General features: G+C 41.7%; 1 protein-coding gene across 1 annotated transcript in view; it reads left to right on the forward strand.

Annotated features, from left to right (window-relative positions):
* The window catches only part of SLC26A7 (solute carrier family 26 member 7), an 888,192-nt gene that overhangs the window by 761,610 nt on the left and 110,056 nt on the right, over positions 1-16,526 (forward strand). Inside the window, exon 9 of the mRNA XM_069622129.1 lies at positions 9,038-9,115. Within this exon, the coding sequence (XP_069478230.1) occupies positions 9,038-9,115 (78 nt within the window). The remainder of the gene's footprint in view (positions 1-9,037; positions 9,116-16,526) is intronic.

A 16,526-nucleotide genomic window follows, 5' to 3' on the forward strand; every position in this document is an offset into this window, starting at 1 on the left:
GAACACTTGTGTTAATGTGGTCCTTGATGGTTTTAAACGAACAGGCAAGAACCTGTTTTGACGAGACTTTAATAAATTGGACTTGTCTAGAAACCCGTCGGGGAGAACAGAGGAAATGAAGAGAAAGAGGGAGGGTGGTGGACGAAGGAGGGTCAGAGTTTTCAGAGACAGAAGGGGGAAGAGGTGGAGAGGACGAGAGGGTGGACAGGATGTCCTGGGTTTTAAAGATGAAGTGGGAGGAAAGGGCATTGCAGAGGGCCTGGGAGGTGACAGGAGAGGTTATGACTGCAGCAGGGTTGGCCAGCTCCTTGCAGCTTTTAAAAAGTTTGGCTGAGTTGTTAGATGCTTCAGAGATGCAGGCTTGGATGTTGGCTCTCTTTTTAGTTTGGATGAGGAGTCGATATTTCCTTTGGAGCAGGCGGGAGGTCAGTTTGTCAGAGGATGCACAGGAAGCATGCCATTTCCTCTCAGCAGCCCTATTCTTGCATTTAAGGGTTGCTAGGTCAGAATCGTACCAGGAGTTGCACATGGCATTGGGATTCAAGCGGATCCTCATGACAGGGGAAAGAACATTAGTGTATCAGAGATAGAAGAGTAGAGCATAGAAAGGGCTGTGTCGGGGAGAGAAAGTGGTATCGAAAGCCTCAACTGACACACGCTTCATAGGCTGGATGACCGAGAAGGTAGGTGGCAGCATTGGAGTTGGCTTGGCCTGAGGGGTAGAGAGGGAGAGATGGGAGGGAGTGGTCACTCCAGGACAGAGGAGTCGTCAGGGGTATCTAGAGGGAGAGTTCAGAGGAGAACAAAACATCAAGCGTGTGCCCTGCAGAGTGAGGTGGGCCAGAGGGGAGAATAGAAAGAGAGCACGAACGCAGAGGTCACTAAAGAGTCAAGAGGAGGAGCAGGGAATATCCAGATGGATGTTGAGCTCTCCAAGAAGTAGGAGTTGAGTGGTTGAGGCCAGGAGGGAGGGGTAGAGGTCCGCCCACTCAGAGAGTAGGGGTGTGTTTTGACCAGGTGGCTGATAGATAGGCAGTAGGTATATTGCTTTTGGGGCCCATTTCATTACAAGCGTAGGGTCTATGCTCCCTCTTTTCTCTTTTACTTTATCAGCCAGATGGAGTATATTTGTAATTGGTCCCAACACATCCAGTAATTTATCTTGGTATGATTTCCAAGCAGCATAAAGCCATTTCTTGATGTGTTTAGTATACTTGCCCATGTAGCTGAGCATTCTTTTGTCTATTTCAGGGGTTTCTGCAATTCCTTTTGGCAGATGTGGTCTGGGACACTCATTCTGTAGTTTGTTTCTGGCTTTTTTCGCTAGTGGTGTTCTTAACCTTCTCAACAGGTACGCTAATTCTTTCATTGGTGGCTCCTATTCTGATGACCAGGGATTAATGAGAGTGTCTGGGTCAAAGTTGTCTCCATTTTCCTTCTGATTTTATTCAACAGCGTTTTTGCATCCTCTTCACTGGACTGCTGCTGCAAGCTGTCGTTTTCCTTGACCGAGCTGGGTGAGGATATTTTCTGGCATGTGCTTTCTTTCATCCTCAACCTCATGGCTTTTATCTTGCCACCTTTCTCCTTCTTTGGCGTACTCAGAGGTGTTTGACCATTATTTGCCCTTCACGCTTTCTTTCTTCACCTTTTTTCTCTTCCATGCTCGCCTGTATTTCTGATCATTTCCATGCTTTGGGAGCACTTTAATGTATTCTACATGAGGGATAGATACTGTGAACTATGTCTCAAAGTAGCAACTTATGCTTTCTGGATGGTTTGTCTCATAGTTGACTGCAGCCTTTTTTGGCTTATATGTGGTCTTACCTAGTCACTAGAGCTCTGAGCAGTGATTGTGCAGAATCAACCTCCACCCATTAAAAGTGCTGCCAGCAACAGCTCGAGGGTCTCACTAAGAGTTTGCGGGTAGGGGCAGGGAACTCCGGGCGGCCTGATCTGCCAGGAATTTAGGCCCCTACTAGCAGTGTTTTCACGGAAGCACCGGCAGCGTTAGAAATGTTGCCAGTGCTTCATTGACTCCATTTCCGTATAGTCCTATGGCACTCCACGGGAATGGGATTTACCATTCCTGCTGCCTCTCATAATATCCATGGGGCACTGGGAAGTCAGGCGGTGGAAACGGTGTTACTGGGTTGTTGGTAACTTGCCACCTAATGGTGGGTTTTACCAGCAACTCCGTAATGAGGTGTAGAGTCTCGAAACAACTGCAGCACTGGAGCACTCCATTTGAAGAGTCATCAGAAAAGCTAGAGCGGTTCAGAGAGGAGGCTTTTCATGAAGTGCCTACAGATGTGCTATCTCCAGCAGTACCACTCGCGTAAGTGAGAGGCCTTCCCAGGATCTTTTCTTTCTGATGCAATGCATCTGCCGGAATTCTTCATCCACTTCATCCCGCGCTACTAATAGTCTCTTTATTCGGTTGCAATAGACTCAAGCATTTTTACAACTGAAAGAAGATGTGTGCCACGGAATGGGATATGAAGTGCATTCACCCTTTCGATAGCGGCCATTAAAACAGTAAAGAAAAACTAAACAAAGAAGATGGCTGCCATGGAACGTGAGAAGGGACTACATATAGTCTCTTCTCCCTTTCCACTGCGGCCATTAAAAAGATAGAAGAAAAAAAGCAAAGAAACTAGCCGCCCTGGAAAGGGAGAAGGGAGTATATGTAGCCCCTTCTCTCTTTCTGTGGAAGCCACTCACAGAATGAACACCAATGGACGTAGTGGTGACCGGTGCCTTGTCTGTATGCTAAGGACCCGGTGAGGGCCAATCAGGTTGTTTGTAACAATCTGATTATCCCTTGTCGGGTACTAATTGTACTTTAAACTGTCTACTTGGATAACATTAGAATAATTAACATCTTCAAGATATAGTGGAAAAGCAAAACTGTTACATGATCTGATTACCTGTTACAAACAGGCACGAAGCCGAGTAGCTGCATCAATTCAGCTTTCAAATTGATTGGGCCTTTCCTCGACGTGGCTATGGCTAAATGCAGGTGAATCTTCTCGTTGATTTTGGCGATTGGTCAATAATTTAGGCGAGAATACGTCATTGTGGTTGGGCGTACCTGCCCGTATGGAAAACCCATTCTGGTTTGCTATATTGCATAGCCGTGGTTATATCCCTCTCCCAAGCACCTCATTCCTGTTTTCTGTCATTGCTTAATGTCTCTCGGTGGGTGAACTTCTTTGTAAGCCTTCAGGAACTTATAAAAGTAGTACCTTGATTTATCTATTCCTTTTTAACCTTTTTTTTCCTATAATTTGGTCCTTTGTCTTGTGCTTTGTACTAACTATAAATGCCTTTTGTTATATGTATGAATATGTATGAATCCTAGTGTTTTCCCAGTTCCTATCTCTTTTTTCCTTATCTTATCTACCAAAATGGTTCTTGTTTAGGGAAAAACTTTTCAGTTTTAAAAATATATAATAAAAACACATACTGTATATATGGATCAAATGACTTTTGATCCTTTCAATACAGTGTGTGTTAAAACATATCCTTATGTATTTCATCATATCCATATGTATTTCATTATAGCTGCCGTTATCTTCTGTGGAAGCCGCAAGTAAAACCACCTCAGTCGTTGCTGCATTTAGCCGCGCATACATCCTTTGTAACCACGGCTATAAAACCGGTGGGGAAAAAATTCATATGTGCATATATATATATATGCCAATTATGTATGGAATAAGAAAACCCTTGAAATTCAAGGAAAAAACTGTAGTTGCAGGGACTTTAAAGTGAGCAACACATTGTAAAAAATCCTTTTAAATTCAAGGTACAGATATTCAGATAAAGCCACCTTACATTCGTGCCCCCTGTTAAACATACATTATATTACTATTTGTGAAGCTTTCATTTTTATTAGTTAGGTAATATCTGAATTATAAGTATGAAGGAGTGAGAGCTAGACGAGACCCACTGCCTACAGGAGTCGTATAGCACCAACCAGGGTAGGATTAAAGGGAGTAGGAGAGTTAAATGGCAGTAGAGGACAAACTGAGTCCCAAAGTAGGGACAGAAGCACGCCACAGCGGCATCATGGCGAGAAGCATAGTATCCATCATAGAGACAGCCTATGTCTGGGTCTGTGATTGAAGGACCATCCATAAAAAGGAAGAAATCTGTATCTGTGTGCAGGGTTCTACTCTCTCCACTGGTGAGTGGAGAGCTGATGTCACCAGTGATGGCATCGGGGATGTCATCTGTGATGTCATCATTGTGGTCATAGGCTGCGCTTTAGCTGAATTTCATGTTTTTTTGTGTTAAGTTCTCACCTTAACATCCCTGCAACTAAAGTTGTTTTCCTTGAATTTCCAAGGCGTTGTTATACGATACTTTTTTTCTGTCCCACTGCTCATGGTCTTCGGAAGTGCCTAACTGTATATTTTAGAACACTACCAGACCATTAGCCATGACTGTGGACACTGTATATTTTAGAACATTGGCCAGATAGCCATAGCTTTCGGTCATGGCCATTGTGCACTTTATTTTTTCATTCACTCCGAGACCACTAGCCATCGCCTTTGGCCATGGCCTGTTCACATGGCCTATATTTGTGCGCACTTTATGGCTATGCAAAATGTGCTCAGTGGGACTCCCACTGAGCTTCAGAGATGCCATCTGTGTAGTGAATACTACTGCTACATTAAATGTGTTTTTTCTTTTTTCAAAGTTATATTTAATTCAACCATTAAAGGTTAAAAAAAACGTTAGTCCAAAGTTCTTTGTGCAAATAATATCTTTTATTCTTTATTGTTGCATAGGCTCAAGCCGATGCATTTCGGACATTCTATCCATCTTCATGACATGCTCTAAAATATATCAACAAACATAATATTATTGTGACTCCCGGTATACATTCATTATCCCCAAAAAAATCCAACTCATCTGCATTTCAACAATTTGTGGGCAACTTGCATACCTGTTCCAATAGAATCTATGTGCAATTACTTCTTCAGTCCCATAAAAGAATCAATCAAACACCAAATTATATCACGGTTGTTTGGCTAGCACTTCACGTACTTCACTTCACATGTGCTGATTGATGACAAGTCCTCTCATTCTCATTCAATGTTTGAGCAATCAACTTCAAAACAATAATAAAACAATACCTTTGATGTAAAATGCATTTTTCGGAAAAAAACAGTAAAAAGATCACTTGCTATGTACTTTCTACAAATATCTACTCAAGAAGCCAATCTTAATGGTGTTGGATAGAAAACAGCTTAACAGTGACTACTTCCTAAATTGCTTGAACAGACATCTAGTATACACCATAAACACAGCATCTGGTATACAGCATCATAATTGGCATTTTTCACAAATATAAATGTCCACCTTAGATTGCACTTAGAGCATGCTATAAAAACAGTGTAAGTCTAGTTCTTCGTTTAACTCAGACGGGGATACAGATTCAAGTTAATGAATCCAAAAGGTTTCTCTCTGTTCGAGTTTTTTCGAGATGCTCCTATTCAAATCTTTGCTGTTGATGACGTCTAGTATCTGAAAACGGATCTGTGATACTTGATGCTTGTGTTCTTGAAAATGTCTGGCTACTGGAGAGTGCTGATTATTAGTTCTGATATTAGATTTGTGCTCATTCCACCTCAGTTTAACTTTGTGGCTCGTTTGCCCTACATATGTGAGTCCGCATGGACATTTGATGGCATCAATACAATTTTGGGTATCACATGTTGCATGATCTTTCAGAAGTATTTTCTCGCCTGTCTTGGAATGAGTAATGATGTTTCCTTTGGTAACATTATTGCAATTGTTGTATGAAAGACAGGGAAATGTTCCCGGATGTTTGCTTGGTTTTTTCTTCATGCTTTCAGATTGTTTTCACCAATAAATCTTTGAGGTTGTGGCTCCTTTTGAATGTAAAAATCGGAGGCCTAGTATACTGGTTCTTAAATTTAATGTCACATGACAATATCGGCCAGTGTTTCAGGATAGTTTTTTTAAGTCTGGTTGTTTGTATGCTGTATTTGGTTACGGACGTGCTCTCCTTCTTTTTAGGTACCAACAAGTGTGTTAGTGTATGCTAACTTTGGATCGCGCTTCAGCCAGTTCTGTGTCCTTATAACCTCTGTTTTTGAATTTATCCAACATTGCCTCTGATTCAGTTTCCCAATTGTCCGTGGTGTTGATGATATGTTTGACTCGTAACAGTTGGCTGTACGGTAAGCTTTTGATGGTTGATGGTGGGTGGAAACTCATCCGGTGCAAAAGGTTGGTGCGATCTGTTGGTTTATGATATACATTGGTCTCAAAATGTGGTGCTTAAGTTTTAATTTGCATGTCCAGATAATGTAAAGCTGGGTTCCCAATTTCAGAAGCAAATTGTATTTGTGTGTCAATACAATTGCCAAAAATGAACTTAAAGTTTCTAGTGTATCCTTCCAAATTAGAAACATTTCGTCGATATATCTTCCCCAGTGCTTCATGTACTTATGCCAGACTGGATGGTTGCAGATGTGGTCCTCCTCAAATTTAAGCATAAAGGCATTTGCATAGGCTGGGGCCATCATTGCCCCCATCACAGTTCTACTTATTTGTTGATAGAATGACTTTCCATGCTTGAAGTAGGAGTTTTCGGTGATCATTTCCAACATTGTTACTATACATTCTGCTGATGCCGTGATATTCACACTTTATGGCTGTGCTCGCTGTCCATTTTAGAACACTTGCCATGACCTTTGGCCGGGCCCATTGTAAATTTTAGAATGCCACTAGACCACTAAACATGGCCTTCAGCCCTGGCCAGTGGTCACGGCCTTTGGCCTTGCCAACTGTATTTTTTATATCACTAACAGACTACTAGCCATGACCCACTCTATATTTTAAAACACTTGCACGTTACCCTTGATCTCCCCTGTATTACTATATCCCCCACAATGCTATTGTATATGGCATTGTGTATCCCGTCTCTTCTAACAAGGATGCCCTCTTGGGCTTTGCAACGATAATGCGTTAAGCCGGTCCCGAGTTCCCCAATGCATTGAATTTCAGGTGTTTTGTTGCGATACATTTCTTACATTAACTGATCATTAACTAAAGTTTTTTCTTGGAAATTCAAGGGTTTTGTTATTCAATAGATTTTTCCCGCACTCCTGGTCATGGCCTTCGACCGTGTCCACTGCTTATTTTGCAACACTACCAGACTACTAGCCCTGGCCTTTGGACATGGGCAGGGGGCACGGCCTCCTGCTGTGCCCACTTTATTTTTTAAATCACTCACTGTTCAGTTGCCATGGCCTCTGGCCATTCCCACTGTATTTTTTAAATCACTGCCTTGTCACTTTAATACAATACCGGCCACTGGCCTTGGCTGATTTCCACTCCCGATGTCACTGTAGCTATAAAAATGTTTTCTATTGCCGCAGGTACCATTTTAATGAACTACCGATACCCTTGGTTATTTGTAGTCATTATAGAAGCGGATATCAGAAAAAATGATTAAATAAAATGTTCCTTTGCCCGCCAGAGCCCTACCGAAGTGCCCCTCTCATGTGTGCTTGCTGCCCTCACTCCCCTGATAGCCTCCTCATCTCCCCTGCCCTCGCCATTTCCCTCGACAGCATTTGCTCTTTCTGTGATAGTTTGCTCTGAAATGTCGGCTATTCGCGATAGCCGAGGTTACAGAGAAGCTTTGTGTTGCAAACACGGTCCCTAGCCCCACACCAATTCCCACATTTCAAATGTGTCCTTTACCTCCCCCCACCTCTCTACCCGGCACGCATTTCCCTGTTTTTTACCTCCAAAAGCCATTCTTCTACTTTTGCATTTTCAGGTATTCACATGCATAGCCGCTGCTGTCTCTCAAGGAAATTAAAAGATGCCGACTGTGTCATTTATAAACACCCGGTTTCTTGCCAATTTACCCTAGATATAGCTATCTATTTGGAGAAGGGGGCACCCAATTTCCCATCAAATATTATGAAAACTACTGGACGGAATAATCCCAAACCCCAAAAGGGCCATGAGTAAATGCTTCGTGCCCAGGATGTTTCACAATTGGTCCAAATCCGTCCAGCGGTTTGGGCTGTGCAGTCTGGCAAAAATGGACATTTTCTGTCAATGTGAAAATGAATGGGGACGAGGCTGCAACTTTGGTTTTTATTTTGATTTCTTAATAACTTTTTAAAAATTTTATAACAAATCATTCACACAAACAAATCATTCACACAATTTGCAGTCTGGAGGGACCTGGGCATACCTACTTCTCTTCACAATTGCGACCAAATAGTTGCACGAGTGAAAAGTTACTGGCAATTCATTTTTTCATGTTTCCTATGGGAGCCCGACTCACCTTAACTATAGGGTGGCAATATATAAACTTGATTAAACATTGTTTTATTTTAGAATGTTGTACTTTTCTGTTTGGGTTGCTACTGGATCACAATCACACCCCTTCTGAGCGTATAGCCTTCCCTCGGACCATGTTACCCCCAAAAGGTGAAGGCGGTTAGCTGTGACTGTTTTACCTTTGATTGGGATCACTCTTGTATTGGAAAAAGTTTGAGGGCTGAGTAGGCCGTTTAGCTACTACTCATCCTTGTACTCGTGTGGGGCAGACGTCATTTAGTCACACTACCTGTATTAAGTCATGTGCAGTAGGGTCGGAGGAAAAAATATACAGCTAAATGAAAAATAGTCAACCAAACTAGCAATATTATCTGCTGCAACCAATAAGTAGGTTAACTGCCCTTAAATGTGCAACAGTATTGGAGGGAAAAAATAAATGAAAAACATTCTATGCGTCTGCGCAGTTTACTAGATGAATGGCCGCATCCAATACAACAAATGATTTACAAACAACCCAGCGAGGAAACGGGGGCGCAGGTAGCCCATTCTCAGGTAAGTGAGGAGTGGAGCGAGTGTGGGAGTAGGTGTTAAGGACACAATTTCAACTAAACTGTTAAGTAGGTGTCTACACAGTACACTTTTTGTTACCCTTGGGTTATTTATCACTTGGTAATTTAGGCATTGTCTTCTTTTTCAGATGGCCTGCCTCATATCCTGTGCTGTGATGCTGCTTGTGATCTACGTGGTCGCGCCCTTGCTCTACTGGCTGCCAATGGTGATGCATTTACTAGCTGATGTTGCTACAGTATTCTGAAGTGAATAAAGGAAGGCTAGTACAGGATTCCATGTCTAGTTAAAAACATGCAACATTTTGTGAACATAATCTTTGTGCTAGTCAATAAGTTGGGAGCTGGGTTTTCTTGCTCTGCAAACTACTGCAGATAGCGAAATGTGCTCACGTTAGCAACACGACTGTGCTGTGTGGACCCCCTCTCCCACAAGTCCATTAATTGAGTGCCACGTGTGGCTAATAATAGAGACACTGAATATGACAGTGGCAGGAATCTGTCATGAAGCGCTATGTTAATCACCAAATTATGATTACTTTTGACCTGCACAACGTGCAACTTCAGAAATGATCAAAAAGAAATAATAAACAAGACCAGGGACTATTACAGCGCAGTTAAAATCTACCTTTAATAAAATGAAAATATATGAAAATATTTCTCTTCAAAATAGAGAAATTTTAACAGTTTGGTCCACATTATGCAAAATGCATTGGTAGCATACAGGGAGTTTACAAATGTTTTCACACTTCTTCCTATTTACAAAAGGGATGCAGCTATTTGCCAAATTATTTTTGTAACATGCAGTACTTGGGGCTTACACTAATGCTTTGGCAAGGTGAGTTGATTTGCATATATTTCACCATTGAAATGAGGGACTCCTTTGCATGTCTGCTTGCTTGCATGAATTATTTCTGAAAATATGCATTATCACCCGAGGAACACAAAAAACAACAATTGTCATCAGTGTTTGAGGGCTAGAAATAGATTAGCTACAGTAGTGTGCCATATACTGCAATGCAGAGAAGGCCCAGTAATGGCTCTGCTTTGCGTTACCCTTAGAAAGGGTTGAGAAGGTTGGTGTGTGAGATGCTCACTTATTCATAACATGTACAGGCAACACCTCACATGTTTCCACCTATGTCCATAGATAGCTAAGTTACTTACTGGTAATCACTGTAACCCCAATCTCACCTCAAATGACAGAATGTCACAATGACCAATTCTTTTTTTTTAAATCTCAGAACTCCGATGGGAGAATACTCTTTCCCCACCATCGTCCTACAAGATAAAGAAGGCCCACTCCCTTCTCACTTCTTGTTTTTGCAAGATTCATTCACCCTCCTAAATCCCTGAATTTTCAGCGAGGGCAGGTGGGATGTAAAGAAAGGAATCAAGGGGAGAAGAACTAGGGGTAAAACAGAGATTAGGGGCAGAAGAATTAGGAGTAATCTTGATGATCTGGAAGTAATTTAGGCATTACCCTATGTGCCTTCACCTTATCCAGTCCTCATTCTTAGAGGGATATAAAAAATGAGGGACATTGAAAACAGAAGAAAACACAGACTGTAACATATGTGGAATTTATTCAGAACATATCAAATCAGTAGTTCATTTGCTTACAGATACCAAGGGTAGACTTGCCCTGGATCCACTGATCTGATTGATCTGGAGGGTGCAGAGTTAAGGAATAGGGTGGCCTCATAGTAACTCTCAGCAAACAACTAAGGGTAATGCAGGGAAGCTTTCTAATCTAAGTCTACTATCCGACCTCAAAGATGACAAAAAACCTTTAAGATTTACAAAGCGAAAAAAAGCCCTTTTCAAGTAGGACTCGCCCTGAGAAGGAGAGGGACAAAGGGCTAAAAGAATCACCTGCTCAAAATGCTGAAAATCTCAAAAACCATCTGCTGTAATGGAGAAATTGAGATGGAGGATGAAAACTTCCATCTTCCAAATTAGAAAAAATCTTTTTTTTGCACAAGAGTCACCGTAGTTCACCTATTACCCTTTTTTAGTTTGGGCTATTGGGTGGCTCTGGGAGAGCCACCCAAATCCAAAACGATTGCATTAGAGTGCAGATAGGGAGGCATGGCATATGAGGAGGGACACAAAGCTTGTAGGTGTCATTTGGTTATTTGCCCACCAATTGACTCCCTAAGGCCAAGCAGCCCTTCCCACCCTGTACATATGTCTCACTACCCAAAACACCTCATGGGAACTCTTTGAGCTCACTTTATTCAAGCCTTACCATCAAACCTTTCACTGGGACTGCCTACCAGTGTTTATTTTTCAAAGCAGTATTCTGAGATTTAATTACTTAAGTAGTAAAAGCACTACTGGTGTAATAAATATTTCTTAACCATGTCCGCCGTCAGCCACTTGATTTCCAGGCCTTATTGGCATCCTTCACTGAAGTCCTGTTAAAGACAAGCATTAGAACAGTTAACAGTTTAGGCTTCTGTATAAATATTAGGCATTTGCCATTCACTGCTATTAGAGGCACAGGTACTCACACTAGCTTGCACCTGCTGCCATAAATGGCCCATCAATGGCCCGTTAATTCCACTGTGGCAGTCCATGGCAATTGCCTTTCCCATGCCTACACAAAAGCCCAAACTGTTCGCTTTGCTAATGCTTGTTGATTTATAGCTACCGTAAAGAGAATCTTGAATGACACATGTTTAATGCGTGGTGTATCGAAAAGGCTCAAGGGGAAGCAAAAACACATTATTCAAGGTAGTGGTAATACCCCAGAAAGAAATCATTCCCGTAGCAGGAGGTCTAGCAAGAAACTCTTTTAAAAATTTGAAAATAAAGAAGAGGGCACAAAGAGACATTCATATTCCCATAAAAGCCTTGACAGCATCCAAGTTGCTGTGGATCAGGAAAATTAGCAAATCTAAAAAAAAAATATTCCTGTAGGAGCGGCAGTAGATTAGGAACAGAACACTGCAAAGGTTGTGATCAAATATTTCCTGTTTGTAGAGTATGATGACATTGTGAAGAACCTATGGGAGTGCTATAAGGAGACTGCTCCTTTCATCTAGAGGAACTGATTTTATAGACATCTCTGTTCAATCTATAGAGCACTAGTGGAGGAAGGATTGGGAAGAAGCCCTTCCTCCCAAAGGAAGACTCAGACAAAGGGATCCTTTACATTTATAAAGAATGGCTAACGAGAGATTGAGAAGAGGAGGAATCCCCCTCCGGGGCAGCGCGTATAATTAAATGACCCTTTGCATGGGCCCCTGCTAACAACTTGGAGATCAGGGCAAAAGGAAGAACAGCATAGAGTGGATATTTTAGCCATGGACTCTCCAAAGTCGCTATGCCCCATACCATTGCATCTGCAGGGCAGAGAGCATTAATCCCTGAGGAGGGCATTGTCCCTGGATACAATTGGGACTAGATGCTGAAGGTCAAACATTTGTCATATTTCCTAAAGGGTTAATGGATGATATCTTTGACATTGTCCACCTACTTTAAATGAGGCATAAAGAACCTCCCTGCCATAAAACTCAACGTCTGGAATCGCACTTGCTTGATGATGTTGTTTGTCCAGATAAGAACCTTTTATTTCTGAACGATGAGAACAAATTCCTGTGGAGTGTTCTTAATTGCCCTGACCTCCATCCACTTGGAAGAATGAAGAAGAGTGCTTGTGTCCAATAACATTTGACTTTCCTGAGTCCAGTGGTGCTCCCCACTTTGTGGACTGACATCTGTTATAATGATCTTCTGAGGAGCAAAAGTGTATGGTATTATCTTCTTATGGTTGTGTGGATGTGACCTCACTACCAGTACAAGCACTTCTTGACACCTTCCATCACAGGAATTGGACCATTGAAGTCCTTGATCTCTGGGTTGGAGAAGTTGTAGGTGCCTTGCTGGAATGAATAGGGGATGAAGCCAGACGCAGGGGAGAACAAAAACTGAGCATAACATGATCCTCTGTATCTCAAGCCATAGCCTTAACTGGATGAGATGGGTCCAGAAGAAAGGGAAAGCTGAGCCAGAACTGTGCAGGAACATGTTCAATGAAGACCAGATAAGTGAGCGCATGACTTCACAGGCTTGCCTCTAGTTGAGCATGGGAAGTAGTAACCACAAGGCAATCATCCAGATATAAACAATTTAAAATTTCAAAGACCAATCTCAGTGGCCAAAATCTTGTTGAAGAAGCTGATCTGAAGCAAAACTATGGGGCTATGTACTGTTAGTGGTGAATCCCAATCACAAATCATAGGATCTTCTGGGAAGGATGATGATCTGGAGGTAAAGGAAGGGACTGCAAAAATGAATGCCAATAAACTGCCATTTGTTCAGATCCAAGGGATAGCTCTTTGTAAGGTCGCTATATTTGAAGGGGTCAAACAGATGAAGTGGTGCCACGCTTTGAGATCCAGAACCAAATATCCCTGAAGCCTTGTGACTCATGAAAATTGAGTAAATTCCTACTCCTTTCCTGGAACATGGAACCTAGGAAATTACATTGTTTTTCTAAGAAAGTCTGAATCTTTTGTTGCATTGCTTCTTCACTGATCCTGGATTTTGTCACAGTCAACTCTTTGATAGAAAGGAAGTTGGCGGATTCTAGCTGATAACCTTCCCTGATGAAAGGCTATTATCTGAAATGTAAATCTCCCATATGTGTTTGAACTGGAGGTGATATGAAAATCTAGCGCCCCAAAGGCACAATAATCAGAACTTTGATTTGTTTCCCTGCAGCTTCTGAAAGGAATAACTTTTTACCTCTTCACCAGGCTTGGCCAATAGTTGTCATTACTCTTTTGAGAAGATGAATGAAACCATATTTTCTTCACAGATGACTGGAAAATGTTGGTCTCGATCTTAGCATTTGTGCTTGCAATGTGTGAATCAGTCCCTTATGCGGCGATGATAGTTAGCCAAGCTGGAAATAATATCAGCCATGTTATAAGCTCTGACACCAATGGTTGCCAGATCCAATGGAAATACTGCTTGATTTTGCATAGCTGATATATGTACATCTGATGGGGAGACTGGATGCTCATAAAGAGTGACTGTGAAACACAGCCAGCATAGTCTGTTTCCATCCAAGATTGGTGTAGTTCTCCAAAGCCCCTCTTAACAGCTAAATCAACTTTCATGCCAACTTGATATTTGACTGCTCTGCCCCTGACACCATGGAAGGCTGTAAAGAACAGAGTTACAGATTCGGTTGAATCTGAAAATGTGCCCTCCGATCCTACCAGAGAGTAAAGCTGAGAGAGTGTCGGTGACAGGTCTTACTGAGGATTGTTGTCACTGTTCTGTTTGCCTGAGGAATGATCGATCCCTCCTGGAAGCCAGACTGCCTAGAGTGTTGATAGAACACATCTTATATCCTGAATTCAGGAAGGACAAAACACTGGAGGGACACAGAGAAACTATAAAAATCTCCACGGGAGCAGATGGTATGGCGGAAGGCTGCTATTTCTTTGGTTCCTAGGAAACTTGGGGTGTAGTTGGAAGCTGTTGCTGAAGAACCATAAAGAGCTGCATGGAGAAGAGCAAGAAGCACAAGGAGGCAGGAAAGGAGGATAGGGGAAAAGCACAGATGGGCCCTTGGCACTAACCAGTCAGACGCAGGTAGGGGAATGCAGAAGACTCAATGGTAAACAGGATTGTATCCGCTCTGCTATGACCACCAAGCATTGAGACATGTTGGAATAGACAGAGGTGATCCTGATAGCGTATGCAATGATCTTGAAATGTGACGTGTATGCCTCCAACAAGTGTAGATCCGCCAGGCACTGCCGGGGGGTTCATAACAGACAGGAGTCTAGGAAAGGTCGTTCTACTCCCTGAGAATGACATCCTGAACAACTGGACAAATTCGAATGCACCTTTAGTCACATCCTTGTACTGTCTTAATCATGAAGTAAAAAGATAAAATTACTAAAACACTTGTGTCCCCTCCACACCAATTTACTGAAGAACAGTCAACAATTATGAGATTATTTGGAGCAAGTAGTTAAAGGTGCTCCAAAAAGAATTATAAAACAATGCGTATGACAAGACCACAATATCAAGTAAGCAATTCAATGTATTAAACACAATGAAAGAGAATCCAACGTTCAATTGGAACCAAAATTGTGTAGCTCAACGTGTTTCGGGTATTGACCGTTCAAGCATCAGAAAACCTCATCTATAAAAATATTGATAAATATAGCAAATATTAGGACATAGTCAATCCTAGTTTATTAAATCCAAGCAGAAGTGTAGTATTAATTTTATTCACCTAGAAATAGTATCCAAAAGATAGGTATTTTTCTAGAAATTCATGTTGTTAATTGGACTTCTTACGCAGAGTAGCATATATGGGAGTTTGAAGAAAAGAGAACAGTCACATACAGAATTGTTTATAAAATCAAAAACCAGCCTAGCTTGTTCTTGTACAAACATCTAGACTGATATTATTGCATTTTTTTTAGAACGAACTTTTCACCTACTACACTTTTATCTTTGAGAGGTGCTCACTTCCTGTCACCTCTATTGAGTTTTTAGTTTGTAATGGATGTTTATACAGATGTTTGTACAAGAACAAGTTGGGCCGGTTTTTGATTTGATAAACAATTCTGTATTTGATTATTTGCTTTTCTTCAAACCCCCATATATGCTACTCTGCGTAAGACGTCCATTTGACTACATGAACTTCTAGAATTATGGACATTAGAGTACTTAGAACTCTATGGCACATCATTGATGTCATAAAATATACTTGCCCAGAAAAAATGTGTGAAAACTATTTTCTGTCAAATGTGAATTTGTCATCTGCATCATGTTATATGTTTTTTTATCTGAAAAAGGAAATGAATTTTGGAAACACAGGAACCTTGATACACAAAAATAAAATATGGTTCCCTGTAATAATCATAAAAATGTGCATCTTGGTCTGTAAGAGAGAAAATAATTGATAACTCTTGGTCACTTGCTTGACCCTGACTACCTGGAGTCATGAAAATGCGGGAGTAGGAGGAAGTCTGTGATTCCTATATTTTGCAATGGATTAGCAGCCAGGCTTAGTCTAAGAGGCACACAGTACTTGGAGCATACACTTAGTTTTAGGAAACACTGACACACTAGCAGTTATATGCACCCTGAGACCTGCGGAAATGTGGTTCGTTAGAAAAAGTTGAAATATATAAATAAATAAAAATAGTGATTTCTTTTATATACATTAAGGTTGTAAAAGTAAGGTAAGTAATGTGACGAATCCCAGGATATTGTCACATCTTTCATGTGGGAGGCCCCTTTCCATGAGGCCAGGGAGCTGAGGCTGCTACCCAATAGTCCCCTTTGGAGGTGGTACTCAGGGGGTGGATCTCGAGGGAGAAGAAAACCCTCACGGGATTGGTGACAATGGCCCTGGGAAAAAGCAGTATTCATCCTCCCCTTTGGTGTCCCCACCTTCCTTAACCACCAGTGAAGTCCCTCTGGCCCCCCACACACCTATTTGTTATGGTTTAGTAGAGTAGACACTTAAAAGGACTGCTAGGAGGAAGAGAGAAGCTCTCCCAAACCTGATACCAAATAGCACCGTGATGAGGAGGATGAAGCAAGGAGGTGAAAGTCCACTGCAGAGCCAACACACGC

Source organism: Ambystoma mexicanum, chromosome 5q (assembly GCF_040938575.1).
Source record: "Ambystoma mexicanum isolate Mex_15411 chromosome 5q, UKY_AmexF1_1, whole genome shotgun sequence".
NCBI lineage: Eukaryota > Metazoa > Chordata > Amphibia > Caudata > Ambystomatidae > Ambystoma > Ambystoma mexicanum.